The 25,696-nt window shown below is 45.6% G+C and overlaps 2 protein-coding genes across 2 annotated transcripts in view; one reads left to right on the top strand and one right to left on the bottom strand.

Moving 5' to 3' along the window:
• ALG8 (ALG8 alpha-1,3-glucosyltransferase) overlaps positions 1 to 10,582 on the bottom strand; it is a 67,161-nt gene extending 56,579 nt beyond the window's left edge. The window contains exons 1-2 of the mRNA XM_030200085.1: positions 10,482 to 10,582; positions 855 to 933 (exon numbers count right to left, since the gene is read on the bottom strand). Coding sequence (XP_030055945.1) covers positions 855 to 933; positions 10,482 to 10,582 — 180 coding nt within the window. The remainder of the gene's footprint in view (positions 1 to 854; positions 934 to 10,481) is intronic.
• Positions 10,583 to 13,131: 2,549 nt separating this feature from the next.
• USP35 (ubiquitin specific peptidase 35) overlaps positions 13,132 to 25,696 on the top strand; it is an 84,115-nt gene continuing 71,550 nt past the window's right edge. Inside the window, exon 1 of the mRNA XM_030199343.1 lies at positions 13,132 to 13,399. The gene's annotated coding sequence lies outside the window, so the exon portion shown is untranslated. The remainder of the gene's footprint in view (positions 13,400 to 25,696) is intronic.

Here is a 25,696-nt window from a genome sequence, read left to right on the forward strand (position 1 = left end):
AGAACGAAGAGGGAGATGGTCCCAAGAAACAGCAAGGCAGACAAACCGCAAACTCCAAGATTGAAGAGAAAAAAAGCAGATCGGTGGTAGATGTACATAAACTTTATTGATAGAGTTTCATAAATAATACATTCCTCAACACAGGTTGTGTTTCACCCAGCAAGACTGCGTCATGGGCTAGTGAGTGATCTGTATTATGGGATACTTGTAAAAGAATGTATGTTCCAATAATTGATGTTACAAAACTGTACCAAAGTCAGGAAAAAAACCAGCATAGCTCGTATTCATATAACGGAAGAACGACCTTACTTGCAACAAATGGCAATCGTGAACCAAGGCACTCTTATGGAATTCATTGCCAGAGAATGTGGTAAAAGCAGTTAGCCTAGTGGGGTTTTAAAAGAGTTTGGATAATTTCCTAAAAGAAAAGTCCATAAGCCATTATTAAAATGGACTTGAGAAAATCCACTGTGTATTCTAGGATAAGCAGCATAAAATCTCTTTTGCTGTTCTGGAATCTTGCCAGATACTTGTGACCTGGATTGGCCACTGTTGGAAACAGGATACTGGGCTTGATGGACCTTCGGTCTGTCCCAGTATGGCAATGTGGAAGTAATTGCACCTCTATGAACACTCACAGCCTGCAATAAAATTCTTCATTTTTTTTCTCCCACCCACTTTGTCTTAAAGTTGAGATTTACCAAAAATGTGCTCAGATCAAAACTTATTCCAGAACATTAGTAAAAATATAGCAATATTTTCAATGCATAACTATCAGCTCTGTCTTTGCATTAGAATAAAATGATGTTTACCCTGCTCTATGCCAATATTTTTTTTCTAAACAAATGACTTACTTCATAATACCATTGAGAGACTGGTAGACTGTGGGTGATGGCAAGCCAGTTTCTGTGTACCTCAAAATCTGTGGAATAGCTATAAAAAAAAAGTTAGATTCATAATTAAAGGATAAGGCAGATTAGTTGTCTTCTAACAAGAATTATCATTGAAAGGGGAAAGGGACTTGATATACTGCCTTTCTGAGGTTTTTGCAACTACATTCAAAGTGGTTTACATATATTCAGGTACTTATTTTGTACCAGGGGCAATGGAGGGTTAAGTGACTTGCCCAGAGTCACAAGGAACTGCAGCGGGAATTAAACTCAGTTCCCCAGGATCAAGGTCCACTGCAATAACCACTAGGCTACTCCTCCACTAGCAACATTCCATGTAGAAACCTGCCCTTGCAGTTCAGCAATGCGGCCGCGCAGGCTTCTGTTTCTGTGAGTCTGACGTCCTGCGCAGCCATGTTGCTGATCTGCAAGGGCAGGTTTCTACATGGAATGTTGCTAGTGGAATAGCAACATTAACATTCCATGTAGAATCTCCAACAGTAGCAACAGAATCTCAACATTCCATGTAGAATCTCAAATAGGGAAAGGGAAACGGGACTTGATATACCGCCTTTCTGAGGTGTTTTTGCAACTATATTCAAAGCGGTTTACATATATTCAGGTACTTATTTTGTACCAGGGGCAATGAGGGTTAAGTGACTTGCCCACAGTCACAAAGAGCTGTAGTGGGAATTGAACTCAGTTCCTTGCACTAACCACTAGGCCACTCCTCCAAGACTGTTCCTGGATCAGTCTTACAGACACTGCTGATATGATACGAATATCATTTTGACTTTTTTTTTCATCTTCGTGGTCAATAATAATATAAATGCACTATGTCTGGGTGTAAATTTTAAATTGAGACATCCTCCCCCCCCCCCCCCCCCCCATTTACAAAGCCATGTTAGTGGCTGCTGGTGCACTGTCGATATTGCCACGTGGCTTTGTAAACGGGAGGGGGGGGGGGGAGTTATTTCGGTACAGCACATTCTGTGTGTAGTATTCCAGATGTTGCCCGATTTGTTTAAGAACACAACACAACTTTCCAGTTTTCTCTAGTGCAATCACTGATCAGGTGGGTTTTAATGCCATGCCAAAGACACATCTGGAGTAGAGATGTAGCCTAGTGGTTAGTGCAGTGGACTTTGATCCTGGGGAACTGGGTTCAATTCCCACTGTAGCTCCTTGTGACTCTGGGCAAGCCACTTAACCCTTCATGATCCCAGGTACAAAATAAATACATGTATACCGTATGTAAACCACTTTGATTGTAACCACAGAAAGGCAGTATATAAGTCCCCCCCCCCTTTCATAACAAAAAACAGATAGTTACAAAATTCCCTGGCTACCAGGAACCAAGGTTTTTTTTTGTTTTTTTGAACAAATGCATGTTAGCGTTTTTAGAGTGCACTAAAAAATTAGTGTGTGCTAAACACTAAGATATCCATAGAAATATAATGGTTTCTGAGCATTTAGTGCTTCTAATTTTTAGCACACCCTATAAACACAAGTGTGCCTTTGTAAAAGGGGCCGTCAGCTTATAAGCCCTCCAGGGAGTTGGAAATAACTGCTGTATCTTAATGTCACTTGCCTTGAAGTACTATTGAAAGGTGTGAACTAAATCTGATCGTGTTTGTCACAGTCTCCAGTTTCTGCTTTCTTATGTCTTTTCTTAACTTTCTTTCCAAAGTATCCCAGTCCATTTGCCACTTCTTCTCTCTCTTCCTGTCTTCTTCACTTCCTCGCCTACATCCATCTCTGACTTTGATCTTTTTCCTTTTAGCTTTCCTTCATTTATTTTTCTGCCTATCTGCTCAGGCTTCATTTATTCCTCACCTTTAATCCTTAAGTCTTCTCCTTTTCACATCTCACCTACTTACTGGCTTTTCCCATGTCCCTCTCCAGCACTCCCATTGGCCCCTCTGTCTGTCTCTCTCTCTCTTTCTCTTTCTCCAGTCTCCTATCCTGCCCTTATCTTTAACCCACTCCCTTGTCCCCCATTTCTATCCTCTGTACTCACTCTCTCAGCTCAATCCCTGTCATTCTTTCCTTCCCTTGACTCGACCATTCTTCTCTTATCCTCTACTCCATCTGCTATTGCCTCTCTTTCACCATCTTTTTAACCTAATTTCTGCCCTCATTCAACTCAAGACCTATCCCCTTGCTCTCATATCCCTATCCTTTATCTCCATCCCATTTCAATGCCTCTCATCCTCTCCCACACTTCATCCCTTCTCTTCTCACTTCATTCCCTCACTCATATCCCCAACCCATCAACATACCCCCACTACTACCTACAAGTTGCCAAGTACTTACTATCACCTCAAAATTCCCACTCCATCTCTCCCATAATTTCCTGCTCCTGCTAACACTCTCCCATTAAAACAACATGTCTCAGTCACCTTCTGCTCTATTCCCCTATCCACCCCCCCAAATCCTAGTAAATCTACTCTATTCTTCCTCTTTCCCCAGTCCCATCCATCTTCTATTCTGTTCCCCTTCTCCTCTAGTCCCATTCATCTTTTGGTCTTTTCCCTTTTCATCCTTCCCCCAGTCCAATTCATCTTCTGCTCTGTTCCCCTTCTTCCTCCACCCACCATGCCATCATCTGCTCTTTCCAGGGTCTCCTGTCCATTATCAGTCCATACATGTCCCTGTGCCTCACTGTTCCCAGCTTCTCCCCCACTGTTCCTTTTCTCCTGCACTCCCCATACGGGGGCCCCATCTCTCCCCTGGTCTGGTCTCTTGCTCTTTTCCCTCCACTTGAACCCCACCCCCATCCCACAATCTCTCTTCCCCCTCTCAGTGGGTTCAGGGTCTTTCCCCATCTTCCTCCCCCTCCACTATTCTAGTTCTCGCTTCCTTCTCCCTCCCCAAGTCCCCACGATCTGGCATCTCTCTGCCTCTCCCCCATCTAGCATTTTTGTACCCTTTCATTCCTCTGCGGGTTAGGCATTGCTCTCGCTCTCTCAGGCCACCTCCACTCCCACTAGCCCGGTATCTCTGTCTCTTCCCTCCCCAAAGTGGTCTGGCATCTCTTTCCTTCTGTGCCTCCACCAAGGCATTGCTATCCTCTATCAGCAGCATCAGCAGTCAAAGCAGCCTTGACTCATGTCAGCCCCAGAAGCTTTCCCTCTACAGCCTAAGCGGAACAGGAAGTTATGCAAAAGGAAAGCTTCCGGGGCTGACAGGAGGCTGCTTTGATTGCCAACACTGCTGAAAGTTGAACAACTGAAGTGCCAGGGAGGGTGGCAGTCACAGGAAGGGGAAGGAAGAGAGATAACAGAGCACCGGGGGGGGGGGGGGGGGGGGCGTACATGCTGGTGAAGTGCCCACACCCCAGAGGGGCCCCATGTAGCTAAGCCCCTACACACACACAAATTGGAAAACACAAGACTTGATACCGTGAGACCAACCCTAACTTCCAGTACCGTGAGGCTGAAACACGGTTAGAGGAGTTGCGGCAGGGAAGCAGGGATCCTGCAGAAGAAATCTGAAATTTAAATGGCGCGTCTGTAGGCCAGAAAAATGAAGTTGGTGGGCTGGGTTTAGGCCTGCAGGCTGTAGGTTGAACAAGCCTGGTTTAAACTTTCAACAACAACAAAAAAAATCAAATACACTGGTAAGGCACGATTTGCCTTGCTGAACCCATGTTGACTCATTTCCATTAATCTGTTTATCTATATGGTCAGTAATTTTGCTTTGTAGTATAATTTCAACCATTTTGCCCAGCACTAACAATAGGCTATCAGTTCTATAGTTTCCCGGATCACACCAGGAGGTCCTTTTAAAAATTGGTTTTACATTGGCCACCATTCAATCCTCGGGTACCATGTGTTTTGAATGATAGGTTACATTACTAATAACAGATTAGCAATTTCATGTTTGAGCTCCTTTAGAACTCTGGGGTGAAAGCCATCTGGTCCTGGCAATTTGTTCTATTACATCTTCTAGAATTACAGTAATGTGTTTCAGTTGCTCTGAATCATCACCAAAACCTTCTTTCCCAACATCTTCCTTAATAAAGGCCGAAGCAAAAACCAACTATTGTCTTACCCTCCTCGAGCACTCCTTTAACCCAGATATGCCAAGTTATCCAGTTTCAGGCTGGAGATTTTGGGACAGTCCTGGATTTTTTCTGACCACCTCACTCTGTTGCACTATGGGACCTGCATGCCCACTGAACTCCCCTTTAGTGCAACAATTTTAAGTTGATTTTTTCCAAGCTAAAATTTTTTACTGCATCTGAGGTAAGATTAATGCAGGGAAATCAACAGCAAACCACAATGCTAAAGGAGGGTGCAACTTATTGCACCAAACCTTAGTAGGACATCACACCATGGCTGGAGCAGTGGTGTAACTAGACCTAACATTTTGGGTAAACCAATGGGCAAACTGGGTGGGCTGTCTGGCCAATTTTTGCCTCCACCTTAACTTCCATTGAAAAATGCTTCAAACATCCTCGTATTCCTCTAGGGCCGCTTAACCCGTACCACTACACTATCATTACTATACCTGAATGTACACCACTTCGATAGCTTTTAGGCAGTATATAACAAATTAAAATAAATTTAAAAAACAAATACACAGAAGGCAACGATGATTTGGGGAAATGCAAGAGTGGGAACTGGATCACGCTCTTTAAAATACAGACCAGGGACGCTCGATCTGAAATTTTGACTTTTATTAATGACGACTTGACACGGTACCATGTTTCGGCACAGACGTACCTGCCTCAGGAGTCTCTGATTGATGTAGACTGAGAATTACAGTGGTGAAAAATAACACTAAAGCCTATCTTCAAAGGCTTGAGTGCTACAATAAGAGTCTTGAAAAAGACCGCCTGTGGATCAGATAAAAGTCTAAGAAATTTGTGCTGCCTACCAATACCAGTAAAAGCTGAAAATTCTCAATCCACATCAATCAGAGACTCTGGAGGCAGGCACGTCTGTGCCGAAACATAGTGCAATGTCATCATTAAGAGTTATTTTAAAAAGTCAAAACTTCAGATCCAGTATCACGTCTGTTTTTGATAGGGTTACCATGTGGCTCCACAAAGAGGAGGACACATTGATCCAGTGTGGGTTTTGCTTCCATTGAAAGCAATGGAAGTAAAACCCAGAATGGCTCAATCTGTCCTCCTTTTTCTGGAGCCATATGGTAACCCTAAATTTTTTAAGAGCGTGATCCAGTTCCCACTCCTGTTTTTTGCTGCGTGCATTCCTGTGGGACCTTGGTGTTCTTTCCACCTCTGTGGTTTTTCTGCACTGGGGAAATGTAAAGCATTCGATTGTTCTACTAGGATTAAGAGATGTTATTATAACTCTACTTGAGTCTCATGTACAGTCTCTGTGAAACAAGAGGCTGTTACCATGCTATGTTATGCTCATGAAAATAATTGTTCAGCCTAAGTTCCACAGTATCTCACAATAAGCTCCTGCTCTTTTCTTTTGATCCTCAAACAGTTTTTCTTTCAGTACATGATTTTAAGGGCGAGTTGTGTGAGAGTATTCAAACGCTCATCAACAGAACTTTGGAGTCTGGTTTTGTGCTTTGTTACAAGCATAATACAGGCTCATAGTATCAAAGCGGAGACAGTCATAAAAAGACTATCTAATCTTAAGATTTCTGGTCATCTAATGCAGTTAACCCCCCCTCCTCCCAGTACAACCTAATATGAATATGTATATTATATATTCATATATATATATATACACACACACTTGATTCAATAATACATACCTAAATTTGCATTACTATCTTTCAAAAAAGACATGACTGCAGAGAAGTGATCCAACAGAGTGGCTCAATCATTATTACATGGATCTCTCAACTGAAGCTGTTTAACCTTTTGATACAGATTTTTTTCATAGTTGTCCTTGACCCTTGACATAGGATGGTGAATTATATACACCTGCCACCACAGATATCCATCCCATATTCATGAATGGTAAAAGCCAGCACCATTGGCCAAGAACAGGAAGCCCTTCATACATTCCTATTACTTTTTTTCTGCCGTCATCTACTATGTTACTATGTTACGTACTTCATCTCAGTCTTTTATTCCATTTCTCTATATTTTTAATGCTATGATATTCTGTCTAGAAGACCTATGGTAAGTTATTATAACCTGTGTGCACCTTGTTTGCATTATTACAGTCAGTTTAGCGGAAGAGATAAGAAACCAGATAAATTGCATGTGGAACCAGAACATGCTGACAGATAAAGGCCTTAAGGCTGGTCTAGTCTGCCTATCTTTCATCTCACCCAACCCAGACTTTAATCCATCCCTGGGTATTTCTATTCTTTGTCCTAGCATCAGAGCACCCTTATTGTCCTCCCCACCATCATCTCCAAGGAAGACTGTCCCGTGGATTCACCAACCTTTTTCAGAAAATATGTATTTCTCAGATTGCTCACGGAGTCTTCCTTTTCCCTTTTGTTCTCAAGCTTCCCTTCCTTTGAAAAAGTCCGCTTTATGTATTTACTCGTTGGATATATTATACCCCTCACTTGCTCCATAGTACATTTAGGGCCTTATATCACTCCCCATGTTTTTTTATGCTGAAGACATAGAAACACAATAGAGAAGGCCCATTTAGTCTGCCATTTTTAATCTTGGTGCATAGCTATACACCAGTTGATCTTAGGTGGTCGCTTTACTTCTTTGTTGGTAGGTGTAATCCTCTTTGCTGATCCTATGCTTTCTTGAAGTCTACCTTTTCCCTTTTGAGAGACTAGACATTTGATCATTTTAGTAGTTGATCTCTGAACTGATGCCACTCTGCATATGCAAATGGATGTGCACTGTCTCCATTACTGGACAAAGTACTCCAAATGAGATTTCAACAGGGATTAATTTTTTTCTACTGATTACTCCTCTCCTTATGCACTCTAGCAAAACTTGATTTTTGCTGCTACCTTCCCACACTGATTTACCACCTCTACAACATTCAAGGACTCCGGGAGTACAGAAAAGTTTACAAATTAACACCAATTATCAGTCTCTTTGGATATTTTTATTTTATTTATATTTAAATCACAGACTATAAGAACACAATTGTATGACTGCTTTAACATTTCAAAACAATCTTTATTTAAATTCTAAAATAAGTCATATATTGCAACATAACTCACTCTTGGAAAAAAACAAATCAGGTGTGTTATAGCATATCACTCCGAAAGAAGGAGGATAAACCCTACACATAGAATCATGGACAACAAAAAGTAGGAATGGAAAATTAGCCTTCCAATAACATCCAAACCGAGGCTCACAGGAGTAGATATTATTTATTAAAGCACCATCTGTAAAAGACTCGACATAGATCTGTGTTGATCTATTCAGATGCCAGTGTAGTTCCTGAGCTACACATCAAAAGGTCACACCAATAAATTTAATTAGTGTGTCTTTTATATGACATTCAATCAAGGGCGTAGCCAGACACCCAATTTTAGGTGGGCCTGGGCCAAGATGGGTGGTCAGAAGAACCTCGCCCCGTCCCACAGGTGATTTGGTCTCTTCTCTCGCCTGCATGCCATATGGTCTCTCAAACATCTCCCCTCTCCCACATACCTTTTAAATAGCAGATTTTCAGCAGCAGCGAGCAGCAACTAATACACACTGCTCGTGTTGGCCCCACACCCTACCCTCTGATGCAGCTTCCTGTTTCTGCCTAGGCAGAAATACATCAGAGGGAAGACTGTGGGGCCAGTGCAAGCAGTATGTATGTCACTGCAGGCGAAGATCTGCTACTTACAAGGTATGCAGGAGGCACACTAGTTGGGAGTTTTCAGCTGGTGGGGCTTGGGGATCCCTGCCAGCCACATCAAAGGTATGCTGCTACTGGGTGGGCCTGAACCCAAAGTGGGTGGGCCCAAGCCCACCCTTGGCTACGCCACTGCATTCAATTATTGCTGTTTCCTCAGAGGCACTTTTTTAAACAGACTAATAGAGAAAGATCTAATAAAGATTACATGACTCCTGAAGCAGGCATTTCAATGCCGAAACACAGCTCTGTGTCAATTTTTTTTTTTTTACAGTTGGTGCTAATTAATACAAAATTAGAATGCAAGCTCTCTATGGACAAGGAAATACCTAGTGTATCTAAATGTAACTCATCTTGTACTACTACTGAAAAAGGTGTGAACTACATCCAAATAAACAAGTTTATTCTTTAGGCTGAGAACATAGTTCAGCAGTTATAGGGATACAAACATGGAAGACTTTACTACTTGCTATTGAGTACATTCCTTGATAAGTCATTTAACTTCAATTTTCATTAAAAAGCGTATGAGTTAAAGATACTTCACATGTTATTTACCACAATCCCCATTACTGTCTACAGAGCTTTGAGTTACAAGTGCATAACATGGAGATGAAAACGGTAACAGAATTCAAACATGCGTGGGATAAACATAAAGGAATCCTGTTCAGAAGGAATGGATCCTCAGGAGCTTAACCGAGATTAGATAGCAGAGCCAGTAGTGGGAGGCGGGGCTGGAGGTTGGGAGGCGGGGATAGTGCTGGGCAGACTTATACGGTCTGTGCCAGAGCCGGTGGTGGGAGGCGGGGATAGTACTGGGCAGACTTATACGGTCTGTGCCAGAGCCGGTGGTTGGGAGGCGGGGATAGTGCTGGGCAGACTTATACGGTCTGTGCCCTGAAGAGCATAGGTACAAATCAAAGTAGGGTATACACAAAAAGTAGCACACATGAGTTGTCTTGTTGGGCAGACTGGATGGACCGTGCAGGTCTTTTTCTGCCAACAATGACAAAGAGAGTCCAAATCTCCCGTAAAAAAAACAACAAGAACGGAACATCTTCCGTTCTTGTTGTTTTTTTGTGTTTTTTACGGGAGATTTGGACTCTCTCTGTCGTTGTTGGTCTTTTTCTGCCGTCATCTACTATGTTACTATGAGGCATATTTTCAAAGCACTTTGGGAGGCTAAGTTCCATAGGTTTCTATGGAACTTTGGGAGGCTAAGTGCTTTGAAAATGAGCCTCTATGTAGATTAGAAATTTAGGGCCTCTTTTACTAAGATGCGATAGCATTTTTAGGGCACGCTAAATATTAGAGATGTCCATATGGGCATATATTCCTAAAACAGTCTAGTGCGCCTTAGTTAAAAAAAAAAAAAACCCTTAGCACTTAGACTAGAAGCTCTTCTTGGGGCGCAGGGGAAAGGGGGGGGGGGGAAGAAGAGTCAAGCTTTCATGCGTTTAGGATAACATTAAATATGTGTACAAAAATTAGTGAATATACTATACTATTGAAGTTCCTGTACTCCCTCAAAGCGGTAAAAGACGGATACAGCGGGATCCTCAGGGATTGAGCTCATTCTTTTTCATGCTGGATGAAGTTTCTTTCTCAGCCTTAATCCGTCTTGTCGGATCCCAATTACCAATGAATCAGTGACCCATCGAGGGATTTGCGGATACAATCCTCAAGAACAGAAAGAATGGTAAGAGACAGAATCCATTGAATGAAATGCTACCAGTCCTAGTCACCAAATCAGCGCCCGGGCCACTATCAGACCTTAACATTCACCTGCCCCTTTTTCTGCACTCCCTTCCCCCCACCTCGTCCTTACTATGTCGGTATGAGAAGGCACTTCAGCAGCGAAACGCCCAACGCCAAAGCCAGAAACCAGCAGCGACCACTACTATCCATAGATCTCCTGGGCGCCGCCATGACGCTGCCCTCTGACCTGAGACACGACACAAATACGCAGGCGCATGAGCAGCCACTGGCTAAAGCTCCGCCCCCTCCATCCCCGCAACTCGCGGAGGGGCAGCCAAGGAGGTACCTCCTTTGTGGCACTGACGGAGGGAGGAGCAAGAAATACGTCACGTCGTCTCAGAATCCCCGCCTTCTTCGTGGGAGATAGATGGGGGAGGGTCGTGCTAGACTCAAGAATGTTTCTGAGTCGAGGTGGGGTCTACTCCTAGGCAGTGTTATTTGCCATCAGCTCGTGCAGGTGTTGCAGTAGGAAATTAGAGAAAGGGTTGGTATAGTAGACGTTATATCGAAAATGCCCCTCCACGCCTCTATATGAAATGGTATTGAGTTTATTGCATTCCAGGGGTGTAGCCACACCTCAGTGGGAGGGGGGACCAGAGCCCGAGGTGGGGGGGGGGCACTGTTTAGCCACCTCCCCCTGCCGCCACCAACCCCCCTGTCACTTTGGACCCCCGCCGCCGCCACTTTGGACTGCTGCCGCAACCGCAAACCCCCCCTCCCTGCCCCACCGCATCAGGTACCTTGTTTGCTGGTGGGGGTCCCCAATCCCTGCCAGCCGAAGAGTCTTCAGCGCCGGTAGACTCTGGCGCCTTCATTGTGGGAGCACCTGTTTCTGATGCCTTACGTCCTGCATGGGGCTACATGCACGGTGCAGGATGTAAGGCGTCAGAAACAGATGATCCCACAACGAAGGCGCTGGAGTCGACTGGCATTGAAGAAAATTCTTCAGTTGGCGGGGTTTGGGGACCCTTACCAGCAAACAAGGTACCTGATGCGGCGGCGGGGCAGGCGGCGGGGGGGTCAAATGTAGAGGGGTCCATGGCGTAATCTGTGGGGGCCCATGCCCCCGTGGCCCCACGTAGCTACACCCCTGCATTGTACACACCGCATGAAGTGGGCTCAAATATGTGGTTTGTAAATGGAAATGAAAAAAATAAAGTGGATATTTCAGTTTACTTCCCAACTCCTTATTCTTCAAAATGGAACCAAAGACTACTAGAGCTGTAGGTGTTGGCTGTACAGCTATTAAACAACATTGAGCTTCCTGCTTATGGGAAATAATCGGGAAATGTTACTCCACTGCCTACACTTGCCAGTTGTAATATGTTGCCCTCATGATGCATATTCGTCTTAATGGAAAACCAAAGGGTCCCTAGATGAGTAATAATTAAAACATTTTTTTTAGTCCTGCTTACATAAAAAGACTAGGGGACACTCGAAGTTACTATAGTAACATAGTAGATGACGGCAGAGAAAGACCTGCACGGTCCATCTAGTCTGCCCAACAATTTAAACTCATATGTGCTACTTTATGTGTATACCTGACCTTGATTTGTTTCTGCCATTTTCAGGGCACAGACGGTAGAAGTCTGCCCAGAACAAGGCCCACCTCCCAACCACCAGCCCCACCTCCCCCCACCCAATCTTGCCTAAGCTTCTGAGGATCCATTCCTTCAATACTTTTTACAAAATAGGAGGAAATATTTTTCTACTCAACGAATAGTTAAGCTCTGCAACTCTTTGCTGGAGGATGTGGTAACAACGGTTAGCGTATCTGGGTTTAAAAAAGGGTTTGGACAAATTCCTGGAGGAAAAGTTCATAGTCTGCTATTGAGGCAGACATGGGAAACAACTGCTTGCCCTGGGATTTGTAGTTCAGAGTGTTACCACGATTTGGGTTTCTGCCAGGTGCTTGTGACCTGGCTTGGTCGCTGTTTGGAAAACAGGATACTGGGCTAGATGGACCATTGGTCTGACCCAGTATGGCTACTCTTATGTTCATAAAGAAGGGGCCTGTGTTGTTACTACAGTCCATTTTTTTTAAATTGGCATTAGCATCTGCCTGCATGCTGTTCTATAACGCTGCACACCTAAATTGTCTCGTGCACAACCCAAAAGGGGACATGACTGGGTCAGGGCATTCCCAAACTTTAAGCACAGTATTCTATACCAGGCTTGTGCTGCATGATTTACACTAGGTTTCAGCAGGCGTAGGTTCTTGCACCCAAAGTTTGGTGCGGGAATCCATGCTAAGTGCTGTTTTTTTAAAGGATGTTCAGCCTAGAGTGCCTTTATAGAATAGCACTTAACGCAGATTTTTTCTCGGCACCTAAATTTGAACACTATTTGCTGAATCTGGTCTGAAATGCTCTAGAGTCCCTTTAGCGAGAAACCCCTCCCACCTCCCCCCTTCAATGACAGAACTGTTGTATTGCACCCCAAATCAAGCCTCAGCCAATAGCTGTTAAGGAGCTGTCACTATCAAGTGCCCACCATAGTATCTTTCCCTAAATATAATCCTAATCTAGCTGATCGTACTTCTGGTACATATTTTTGATGTCTGTTTTAATGTGCTCAATAAAGCTGCAAAGGAAGAAAAAAAGCAGCCATGTTTACAAGAACATGCTGGAGAGGGGTGGAACTGTGCAGATGAGCTGCCTGTGAGCAACGTCATGGATAGTAGCGCTTGTACTGCGCAGAATAAGTACTGCACAGGCATCTCTGATCAGCCAAGGACACTTTACAATGACTGTCAATAAACACTGAAAACATAAGGAGAGCTTTGTGTGTGCAATAAGCCTTGGGCAGGAGTGCAGTCTGCATGGAAGGCAGGAGGGCAGAATAATTATTTCTGGAAAACGCAGGCTCTTTCCTTAATGCAGAAGTATCCAGTTCTTCCCTGGGCAGCAGCAGGACTCTCTTCGTTCTTTGGTGTCCTGATGGGGTTTTTTCTCACTCAGCTGGGGTAGGCGTCATGGTTTGTGAAAGGTGAGTGAATGTGCTCTTCCCAGCCCATGCTCCTGCCCTGTAGAAGGATTGCTTTTTGTGCGTTTACGTTTTGCAGGTTAAACGGGACAGTTTAGTCCTTTTGCAGGATTTGCAGTTGTTTATTGCCCTGTGATGATTTTAGGTGGGCTGGGCAAATAGAGACATTTTTTAAAAAGGTTTTTACTTATTTCCCTGAGAATGGCCAAATGCTGTAAAAAGGAGGCTTGCATTGCTGTGTCTTGCTGTCTAATTTTAGTGTTTTGGAGGTGCGGTACTTAGGACTCACAGGGCGGGGAGGTGGTCTGTTATGTCCTTGTACAGAGCTACCAGTACATCTTCTTTTCGCCCACACTACATGTTACAGCTGCAATAGAAAGTTGTTTCGACTGAGTGTGGAGCAGCATTTGTATGTCACCACAGGGCTCGATAAATTTCAGAGAACACAGAAATATACAGAGCTTTAGGATGCATTCTAAATTGTGGGAAAATAGAGGCTAAAGTTTTATTTTCCTGTGGGGGGAAAGAGGGGGGGGGGGGCACTCAAGCTGTTATTTAATTTAGACGTTATTACCTGCCTTTTAAAGAACTTTATTGGCAAGGCAAGTGTTACCAATACGAGGTGTCCTTTGTGGTAGCAGTAAAAAGCACCTTGCAGGTCATTTTAGAAAATACGTTTCACATGTAAAAGACCTCTAATTAAAAATTAAGGGTTACGTAGTTAAAGTATACATGTACTCTTGTGCTGTCCATGCATAGGTGTGATCATGGGTAGGGTTTGGGTGGAGTTGTGACATAGACACTTACTGGCCAGTATTCAGCCCTTGGTATGCAGCGTTTTTTTTTTTTTTTTTTTTAAATACTGTCTGTTGGGAGCAGAATTAGCCCCAGATATTCAGTGCTGGGACATGTCCGGGCCCGGCATTGAATAACCGGAGATAATTCTATATGGGCTGGCTGCCAAATCTTATGTGGGTCCTGGCTGATATTCAGCTTGGACCAGCCTAAGACAATTATGTGAGCCCTGGCAGAATATTGTCTGGGACCTGAATAAGTAGGAGCAGGTTCCCTCACACCCTCCCTCCTCACCCCCTCCCTATTGACAAATCGAACTCCGATTCGAGCCCCCATCCTCCACTTCTGTAGCCCCTCCCCAGGCTCCCTGGTGGTCTAGGGGGTCCTATGGACTAGAGTGATGCCCACTCCTGCCCTTTGCAGGTCTGGCCTCAAAATGGCTGCTGTGATCCCCCCCCCAGTGGCAGTAGCAGTCTCGTGGTACTCACAGGTACCACAAGGCTGCTACTGGGGGTTGTGGTGGCCATTTTGAGGTCAGGGCCACAATACGCAGGAGCAAGTGGGCATTGCTGCTGCCCTTAAAACCCCCTAGACCTCCAGGGAGATTCAAGGTAGACCCTAGGTGGGGGAGGGCCCAATGGGGCTGGCGAGTGGGGGCATGGGCCAGGTCTTGATTTGTCTTCAGGGAGGGGGGATAAGGACCTAGAAACCCCAGTGCCGCTACCCGGAAGTTAACTTGGCACTGGCCAATATTCAGACCGGTGCCTGGTTAGTTCTGTGGCTAAATTTAGGATAGCCCTTCTGCTGTCCTAAATTTAGCCACTTAAATTAACCAGTTTTCAGTCTGAAGATCGCTGCTAGCCGGCTCAGTATCGGCTCCTCTCAGGCTCTGCCTACAGACCGCTCCGGCACTAACTGTACAGTGTAGGGGCAGGTAGTGTGGATATTCTGTGGCACTGTCTGGTTAAGAGCGTCTGAAAATGAGTGGTTATGTGGCCACAAGCAATTTAACAAGGCAGGAGGTTCTCCTACCCAGTTAAATCACTTTGAATATTGGGCGATTACTTTATAAAATATGCATGCATGCATGTATGTAGTTTTCATGCAACAACACAGGGTCCAAAGTACAGAAGAAGTCCAGGATACAACAAAAAAGCACCAAGAGCCTTCGGAAGCGGGACACAATTCTTTGTAAACATCAATTTTCCCAAGATGGACCCAACATGGGCCGTGTTTTGGCACACAGCGCCTGTGTCAGGGGTCAAATTTATTCTGATATGCAATGAATATTGTATACAGCAACCAAACTTCTTCCTTAAATGAAATAAGAAAGACTTCTAATCACTTAGTAAGGTGGTTACTTGACATGTTCAGAGCAAAAATGTCCCTTAGTGATCAGAAGTGTTTCTTATTTTTCATAAGAAAGAAGTTTGGTTGCTGTACACAGTATTCATTGCATATTGGAATAAATTTGACCCTGGTCCATCTTGGAAAATTGATATTTACAATTAAAGGAACTGTGTCCCGTTTCTGAACCTCTTGGTGCTTTTTTTGTTGTATCCTGTACTTTTCATGCAAACATTTATGCCTGCTCCCACTTCAACCCTTGTGTTTTATAAAGACACAGAAGCACTTATGTCTCTTTTTTTCATAAAATAGCCTAAAAATAGCGGCTTACTTGGACTTTACACAATGAGGCATATTTTCAAAGCACTTAGCTTCCCAAAGTTCCATAGAAACCTATGGAACTTAGCCTCCCAAAGTGCTTTGAAAATATGCCTCATAGTCTATTATAAAATTATCCTCCACAAGTAGGGTATTTTTTTGTAAAATGCTTTAGACGTCTTTTGTACTGATTTGTGGTATATCAAGTAATAAATGAAAAATGAAATGAAAACCTTTTTGTTGTATTTCTCTTTTTCTTTAAACCCCCCCCCCCCCCCCCGCACATTCCTAATTATAAATGGGGTGAAGCAAGTGATATAATTATGTACTCTTTCCAATAGTACTAGCACTAGGGGACATGCAAGAATCTAGCTAGTAGTAGATGTAAAACAACTTTTAGAAAATATTATTTCAGTCAACACATATTAACAAAGGAATTTACTACCAGAGAATTTGATCAAGGCCAGTAGTAGGCTAGTAATTTAATAACATGGAAACATACAAAATGGGGACTTACCTGGCACTTGTTGGAGCATGCAGCAGGAGCCGGGTACCGCAATGGACGGAGTCTACCTGTGATACAGTTGAGACCCTTCTTGGGTTGCATAATGATCTGCTCCCTTCTGCAGTGGAGTGGAATGTGCAGTGGTAGTCGGGCACCATTCCTGGGCTGCATAAAGGTCTGCCCCCTTCTGTGGTATGCGGCCATAGGCACGTGCCCAAAGGGGCGTATCCTGCTCCTTTGGAACCTTGTGGAGCCAGGAGTGTGTCGGGTTCTTGAGAGCCTTTGCATTCTGTCAGGTCCTCGAGGCAGAACCGGAATACGTGAGCCCTTGGACCACTGCTGAGGAGCGGCAGGCAAGACCACCCTGGAACTGGATACACGGAAGGACAGGGCTGGACCTCTGGACTGGAATCGGGACTGAGGCAGGCAACTGGAACTGGCAGAACAGGAACAGTTTCACCTGCACCTGGCCCCTGTTCCCCTGGAGTTGAGCTCCAGCGTGCGGGGGGCCGGCAGGACTTGCAGGACGAGGCCGGTACTGGAGATCCAGAGGACCCACCCTGGGTCAGGGAACATGAGGAAGCTAGACTAACCACTAGACTCACACTGAAAGCTGCTGCGCTGCCCCTAGCAGGGAACACAAGACAGACCAGGGAGACAAGATGAACAAAAGCGTAACAGGAGCAAGGACTAGGGCACACAGCAAGCTAGGCAGAACGGGGTTCAGGGAATACTCACAGGGTAAACCCACTAGCTAGGTAGAGGCAGGATACAGGATAATCACCCAGGAAATACACACTAGCTAGACAGAGACAGGATTCAGGATGTACCCTCAGGATATACAAGCAGGGTTCAGGATATACACTCAGGATATACAAGCAAGGTTCAGGATATACACTCAGGATATACCCTCAGGGTAAACACCCTAGCTAGGCAGAGGCAGGGTTCAGGATATACCCTCAGCAGGGTTCTGGATATACCCTCAGGGTAAACGCCGTAGCTAGGCAGAGGCAGGGTTCAGGATATACCCTCAGGTTATACAAGCAGGATACAGGATAGGCACTCATGGTAAACGCCCTAGCTAGGCAGAGGCAGGGTTCAGGATAACCCCTCAGGGTAAACGCCCTAGCTAGGCAGAAGCAGGATTCGACAGGAACCAGCAGAGGTCAGGGCTGGCAGCAAGCGAGGAAAGTCAGGAACAAGCAGGAGTCAAACTCGTCAGGCAAACAGAAGGAGAACCAGGAACTAACGGAGTCTAGGGCTGGCAGCAGGCAGAAGAATATATCGGGGTTCAGGCAATAATCAGAGACAGGCAGCAAGCAGAGAGTATCAGGGTTCAGGCAATAGTCAAAGACAGGCAGCAGACGATAGAATACACCAGGAACTAGCAGAGTCAGGCTGAAGCTACAGACTCCCACCACAAACCGAGGGAGAGTGGCTGAAGGCTTCAGACTCCAAACACAGAGCAAGGGAGTAGAAGGACAAGTAGTCCACAGACACAGAGTAGCAGGGCAGAGCCCCCCAAGGAAGGACTAGCAGTCCACAGACACAAAGAGAAGCTGGGCCAGAACCCAGAGAAAGGCTAAGCAGTAGTGCAGCAGAACACTAACTAACCTGACCTGGCCTAAAGGCATAACACCATGCAAAGGCCCTGAATGCTAGCACAGCACTTCCTTATGAAGGCCCTCACTGATGATGTCACCTGCGCAGGACAGGAGCAGGAAACACACTCACACCAAGGGAAGGCTGGGAACACATAGGAAGTGAACACACAGGAAAGACAAGCAGGAGCCATCTTGGAAGCTGGCACAGTAGGCGGCAGCCATCTTAGATGCTGGCTCCCCAGAGAGGCATAGCCCACACAGGTGAGGTCTAGTGAAGTAATCAGCACACAGAGCCAGAGACAAAACTAACACAGCCAGACAGAATCCAGCACAGAGGCTGACCCCCAGAAACAAGGTAAGGCTGAGGGTGGTCACAGCCACAGACGTGACAGAGTGGGAGGATCTGTTGGTTTTTCCCCTCACTTATGGGGAAGCGAAAAGGTGTCAAGTTGGTGAAACTGGGATCATCTGTAATAAAAAGGCCCTATGGATCAACTTGTGCAGATGGGAGGAGTTGCTGTGAGTGCGAGTACAGCAGTGGCGGCCCTACCATTAGGCCACCTGAGGCAGGGGCCTCAGGTATCAGTCTTCTGGAAGCCGCATATCCCCCCACATTGGCCGTGGTCTGACATCTCCTCCCTTCCTTCTTCAATCCCTTTCCTTGAGCCTACTTTTGTTTATTAAAAGATGGCGGCAGCAGTGATTACCTTTGGCTGCTCTGCTGCCAGTACAGGCCTCTTCTCTCTAGTGGGGCCCGCCTCTTACATAACTTCCTGTTTCCTCAGAGATGGGCCGCAGTAGAGAGAAGAGTCCAGTGCCGGCGGCAGGGCAGCCAATGGGAATTGCTGCCGCCGCAATCTTTTGGAGAACAAAAGTAGGCTTGGGGAAGTGGGTTGAAGAAGGAAGGGGGGAGATGCCAGGCCACAAATGGGGGGCACACCATCTCAGCCCTCACCTCAGGCGGCAAATTGCCTCGGGCCGCCCCTGGAGTACAGTATCTCTTACCTCAATCTCCTTGTCATCAGGTGGGAGAATGCCATCTCCTTAACCAGCACAGATTAGGGAGTAGGAGTCTCCCATGAAAGAAGGCTCTGTTATCTTGCAGGAGGAATGTTCCTTCCACGAGTCTACTCCCGATTTACTTGATAAAGGATCTAAACCAGGGGTTCTCAACCCAGTCCTTGGAACACAACTAGCTGATCAGGTTTTTGGGATATCCACAATGAATATGCACGAGATAAATTTGCATACAATGGAAGTAGACTTGCATGTCCTATCTCATGTATATTCATTGTGGGTATCCTGAAAACCCGACTGGTAGGTGTATCTCAAGGACTGGGTTGAGAACTTCTGATCTGAACACATAATACCTCTCTGCCTGTCCCTATTAAAGTGCAGTCCTTTGAATTACCTCTTTCTATATCAACAACTATGCCAAATATTTTTAGCACTATGATAAAGGGGATGGGTTGACTTCCCTGTGAGGAAAGGTAACAAGCAGCTAGGGCTCTTCAGCTTGGAGAAGAGACAACTGAAAGGAGATATGATAGAGGTCTGTAAAATACTGAATAGAGTGGAACAGGTAGATGTGAATTGCTTGTTTACTGTTTCCAAAACTGCTAGGACTAGGGGGCACACAATTAAGCTACTAAGTAGTAAATTTAAAACAAATCAGAGAAAATATTTTTTCACTCAACGTGTAATTAAACTCTGGAATTCTTTGCCAGAGAATGCGGTAAAAGCAGTTTAGAAAAGGTTTGGATTCTTTCCTAAAAGAAAAGTCCGTAAGCCATTATTAAGATGGACTTAGGAAAATCCACTGCTTATTTCTAGGATAAGCAGCGTAAAACCTGTTTTACTGTTCTGGGGTCATGCTAGGTACTTGTGACTGGATTGGCTGCTGTTGTAAACAGGATACTGGGCTTGATGGACCTTTGGTCTGTCCCAGAATTATATTTCGAATTGAGAAAGTAGTGTAGGATAACTTACTAAAATTATTTCCGTTTACAGAGGAAACTTCTCAGAAACTTCTAGAACATGATAATAGAGTTACATCTGTGGAGCAGCAAATAGTATGTTTATGTAAGCATTTAATATTCTGCTAAAGTTAGATTGTGAGTTGAAAATGGCACAGGCTGCTCTAGCAGTTGTGACTAAGGATAATTTGATGTTACATATAAGGACGGGGCTCTTGAGAATATTCAGTGGCGTACCGAGGGTGGGGCAGTCTGCCCCGGGTGCACGCCACTGGAGGGGTGCAGAAAGCAGCCGTGCGGCTGTCTGCGCTGGTTCCCTGCTTCCTCTGTCCCGGAACAGGATACTTCCTGTTTTGGGGCAGAGGGAGCAGGGAACCAGCGGATCTGACAGCCCCGCAGCTGCTCCCAGCAGGTAAGAATGCACCCGGGGGGGGGGGGGGGGGGGGGGGGGAGGGGAGTGTTGTGCTGCACCTGGGGGGGGGGGGGGACAGACGCCGCTGCACCCTGTGGGGCGTAGCCACAGGTGGGCCTGGGCCCACCCACTTAGGACTCAGGCCCACCTAACATCAGCACTCATTTAGTGGTAGCTGGTGGGGATCCCAAGCTCTGCCAGTTGAAGACCTCCCCTGATGGTGCTGAAAACATTGCTGTCCACTTCAGCCTGGGCTTCCTAAGCTGGCATCTGCGCATGCTCAGTTTTCGGCGTATGCCTGCTGCAGGCTGCCAAGGTGGAGAGCAGTGTTTTTCCGCCAGCTGAGATGGTATCATATTTAGAAGTCTGAAATACCAAATTCCACCATTCTTGATATGTGACTTGACCCAGGGTCTTCCAGTGCCCAAAAACTACTTTCAAGGCTAAAGTGAGCAAAGTATTAACAAGTAAGCATGGATATCTTTACAAAAATAGGGGCCTGAAGAAACTACTTGTCAGTGGTGTGCTGGAGCAGCCTCTCATAGGCTCGCAAGAGCCGGTTGTTAAGTTTTTAAGAATTTTGGGAGCCGGTTGTTAAAGTAGGGCCCTCCATGGCTACTTTAACAACTGGCTCCCAAAATGTGGGTTTAGGCCCCCTGCTGAATTATCTTTTACTTTGCTGGTGGGGATGCTGAGCCCTGCCAGCCAAGTAAATAGACTGCTGCTGTTCCCCGCTCCTTGTTTCCAGCTCTGAGCAGCAGGCTGGGACTTCTGGAGCATGTGAGAGAAGTTCCAGCATGCTGCTCAGAGCAAGACGTTGGGAGTGGAGGCAGTCCATTTATTGGCTGCCAGGAAAGGTATGCCTAGCGTGCCCGCACGAAGGGAGGGAGGAGAGAGAGGCAAGTGTTGCTCCCCCACCTCCCCCCGGCCACCCCTGGCCCTTCCAACTGCAGAGCTGGCTATGTCCGGAGAAAGAGCCTGTTGTTAAAAATTTACCAGCACACCCCTGAACTTGTGGGTGAATAGAAATAAATTATTTTCTAGTTACCTAAGTACTAGGAGGTAAATGTGGAAGAGTCTTAGTTTTCCGGTTATGAAAGACAGTGGTGCTCACTGTCAAAGCAGATGGATGTCTCAAAATGGCCAAAAAAAAAGTCCCATCTGCTGAAAAGTCCAAAATCTCAATTTTTGAAAGGCAGAATTTGGAGGTTTTAAACTGCAGATTGCCCAAATAGCAAAGGGCGTTTTGGACAGGCCCAGAATTAGGACATCTTTCAACGGAACGGGAAGAAACTCCAAGGCAAAAAGAAGGATGTTTTTATCTACACCTGTTTCATCGTGTCCAGGGTTTTAAAAAAGTGCCTTGATTGAACAGCTGACCACTGGACAGATGAAGGCATGACCATTTCATCTCCCAGTGGTTTCTGACTCCCTCCCACCACCTACTCACTAAGAAGTAAAAGTGACTGTGGATATCAGGCTGTATGACAGCGTCAGGTATTATGGCCATTCCTAATAGAACAGCAAGCAAGAGTAAGGAGTAGCCTAGTGGTCAGTGAAGTGGACTTTGAACAACGGGACCCAGGTGTAAGTCCCACTTTAACTCTTTTATTTCTATACAAATATGTGAGCCCACCTGGAACACAGAAATACCTACTCTATCTGAATTTATAAGACACCTGCAAGAGTGATTTATTTATTTGTTGCATTTGTATCCCACATTTTCCCACCTATTTGCAGGCTCAATGTGGCTTACATAGTACCGTTGGGCGATGGATGTTGTAGTGGTGTACCTCCCCTTCCATTGTCTGATTTCACCCCCTCCCCTCCTGCATATCTGATCTTTCCTCTGGACAATCTCTGACACCCTCACAATTTCAATTGCAACCCCCCTCCGCTCATCCTCAGATCCAATCCTGCTGAAGTTTCATCTCCTGATCCACCCAAAGTACCAAAACACCACCCCTAAAGTTAAATCTTTATTTATTTTTGTTACATTTGTACCCCACACTTTCCCACTCATGGCAGGCTCAATGCAGCGGACAACGGAGGGTTAAGTGACTTGCCCAGAGTCACAAGGAGCTGCCTGTGCCGGGAATTGAACTCAGTTCCTCAGTTCCCCAGGACCAAAGTCCACCACCCTAACCACTAGGCCACTCCTCCACTCACTGGGCATAGGCACCTTCCTGCAGACCTTTAGTGGTTCCATTGGGTCTGGAAGGGATTAGTCCTCCTCTGCTCCCACTCGGGACTGTGCCAGGATCAAAAATGGTGCTGATAACCCTTAGTGGTAACTAACTAACTAACTAACTAGCATTTCTAAAGCGCTACTAGGGTTACGCAGCGCTGTACAATTTAAACATAGAAGGACGGTCCCTGCTCAAAGAGCTTACAATCTAAAAGACAAGAGAACAATCTAAAGACAAGTGAACAATCTAGAGGACGAGTGAACAGTTAGTCTGATAGGGTGGATAGATTGGGGCATTCTATATATCTCGAGCGGTTAGGCGCCGAAGGCAGCATTGAAGAGGTGAGTTTTAAGCAGAGATTTGAAGATGGGTAGGGAGGGGGCTTGGCGTAGGGGTTGAGGAAGATTGTTCCAGGCATAGGGTGAGGCAAGGCAGAATGAGCGGAGCCTGGAGTTGGCAGTGGTGGAGAAGGGTACTGAGAGAAGGGCTTTGTGGTAGCTTCGTGGTACTGTTGCTAGGGGGCTTCATTGCATATAAAGATAAAATCTCTTTATGTGGAAGGATGCCGCCTAGTGGTAGTACTGCTAGGGATAGTCAGCACCATGTTAGATCCTGGTGCAGTCTTAGGTGGTAGCAGAGGGCATTGCTCCTGTTCACCCCCTCTGGACCACCATTAGCAATCTCTGGGTAGATCCCAGGAGGGTCAGGAGGTGGGGAGAAGATTGGGCACTGGGAGGCAGGACTTCTTTTTGGGGGGCAGGATTTGTCAAGGGCAAGTTAGATTGAGGGTTGGGGTTTGTCACAAAGAGGGTGTGGATAGGAAGTGCGGGGGTACTAGGGTGTGTTGAGGGAGATTGAATGGGTGTTGTAAACCTGGGTGGTGAGCCCTAGGACCATAGCTGGACACCTGACCATGGATGTGAGGTCTCCTCCGGAGTAGAAGACGAGCTAGGCACAGCAGGAAGCTAGGAGACCAGCTGGAGTTGCAAAGGCACTCAAGGTGGGGCTGGGCTTGCTTAAAAGCTCTCTGGCCCATGACATCACTTCATTGTGACCCTCTGTTATCCTGCCGCTAGCTCTACAACTCTTAAGGCTGCGGTGAGTGTGCGCAACAGCAAACTTGGAAGGACGCTGTCCCCTAGCCATTCCATGGGTAAGTGTGGTGGGGTCGGGGCCAGAGTCATGGCAGGGCCGTGACAATGGGTTTATTTTTATTTTTGTTACATTTGTACCCCGCACTTTTTCCCACTCATGGCAGGCTCAATGCGGCAGGCAATGGAGGGTTAAGTGACTTGCCCAGAGTCACAAGGAGCTGCCTGTGCCGGGAATCAAACTCAGTTCCTCAGGACCAAAGTCCACCAACCCTAATCACTAGGCCACTCCTCCACTGTTGCTACTATTTGAGATTCTACATGGAATGTTGCTATTCCACTAGCAACATCGGCCCTTGCAGATCGCCAATGTGGCCGCGCAGGCTTCTGCTTCTGTGAGTCTGACGTCCTGCACGTGCAGGACGTCAGACTCACAGAAACAGAAGCCTGCGCAGCCTTCTACATGGAATGTTGCTAGTGGAATAGCAACATTCTATGTAGAATCTTCAATAGTAGCAACATTCCATCCATGTAGAATCTCCAATAGTAGCAACATTCCATGAAGAATCTCCAATTGTACCCCACACTTTCCCACTCATGGCAGGCTCAATGCGGCTTACATGGGGCAATGGAGGGTTAAGTGACTTGCCCAGAGTCACACCAATGTGGTCGCGCAGGCTTCTGCTTCTTTGAGTCTGACGTCCTGCACGTACGTGCAGGACGTCAGACTCACAGAAACAGAAGCCTGCGCAGCCTTCTACATGGAATGTTGCTCGTGGAATAGCAACATTCCATGTAGAATCTCCAATAGTAGCAACATTCCATGTAGAATCTCCAACATTCCATGTAGAATCTCCAATAGTATCTATTTTATTTTTGTTACATTTGTCCCCTGCGCTTTCCCACTCATGGCAGGCTCAATGCGGCTTACATGGGGCAATGGAGGGTTAAGTGACTTGCCCAGAGTCACAAGGAGCTGCCTGTGCCAGGAATCAAACTCAGTTCCTCAGTTCCCCAGGACCAAAGTCCACCACCCTAACCACTAGGCCACTCCTCCACTCCTCCTCCTTTTATCAGGGGGGGGGGGGAGTGGAGAATGGGACATCAAATGGGGGAGTGGAGTTTTGGATCAGGGGGTCTATGATTCTTGGAATGCCTTCTTCCACATAGGAACTGTGAATACACTCCTGCAGCCTGAAGAGCAGAATCCAACCTCGATTTGATATATCTCAGTACTGCCACTGAGCCCCTTCTTCAAGCATTTTTAACAATAGTTGACCGTGAGTTGGTATTGGCATTTTGTGGGTGTACTTGGTGTATCTGCAAGTTGGAAAATGTTTTATTTTTTTGCATACAGGTGCAAAGCCTAAGATGTAGGATTACTGTATATTGAAGTCTTTACACTGGCATCCTGTAAATTTTGGGATAATGTTCAAAATTTCTAACACTAACCTTTGAGTTGCTGAGAAGAGGTAGGGTCTAATTATCTGAAGATCCAGTTATCTTGGTATTCTAAGTCTGCTATTGGTGTCCTCTGTGTGGCTAGAAAAGACCGGAGAAAGGGCTGTTTCGCTAGTAGCATCCTTCGTAGAGGCAGGCATTCCCAGAAGGATGTTGAGATGGTATCCTTGAGGGTATTGTTTTTTTTCTCATGAAAAAAATTGCTTAATTTGCCTTTCATAATGTAGATAGGTTCAAATACTGTTTTAGTTTCATATGATTAACTTGTATTAGTTGAGGGTTATTTGTTTTATTTATTTATTTGTTACATTTGTATCCCACATTTTCCCACCTATTTGTAGGCTCAATGTGGCTTACATAGTACCGTAGATGCATTCGCCATCTCCGGTGGAGAAACAAATACAATGTGATGTTGTGGTAAGATTAAGTTCATATGGCACAGCCGCATTAGGGCATCGTATAACGGAAGAGTTGTGTTATGTCCATTACGTTCTTTAGTTTTGTTGTGTTGCAAAGATCAGGCATTTATGTTGGATCAGTAGGGTATGCCTTTTTAAACAGGTTAGTTTTTAGTGTTTTCCGGAAGTTTAGGCGATTGTGTG

The sequence above is a fragment of the Microcaecilia unicolor genome, chromosome 4 (assembly GCF_901765095.1).
Source record: "Microcaecilia unicolor chromosome 4, aMicUni1.1, whole genome shotgun sequence".
Lineage (NCBI taxonomy): Eukaryota > Metazoa > Chordata > Amphibia > Gymnophiona > Siphonopidae > Microcaecilia > Microcaecilia unicolor.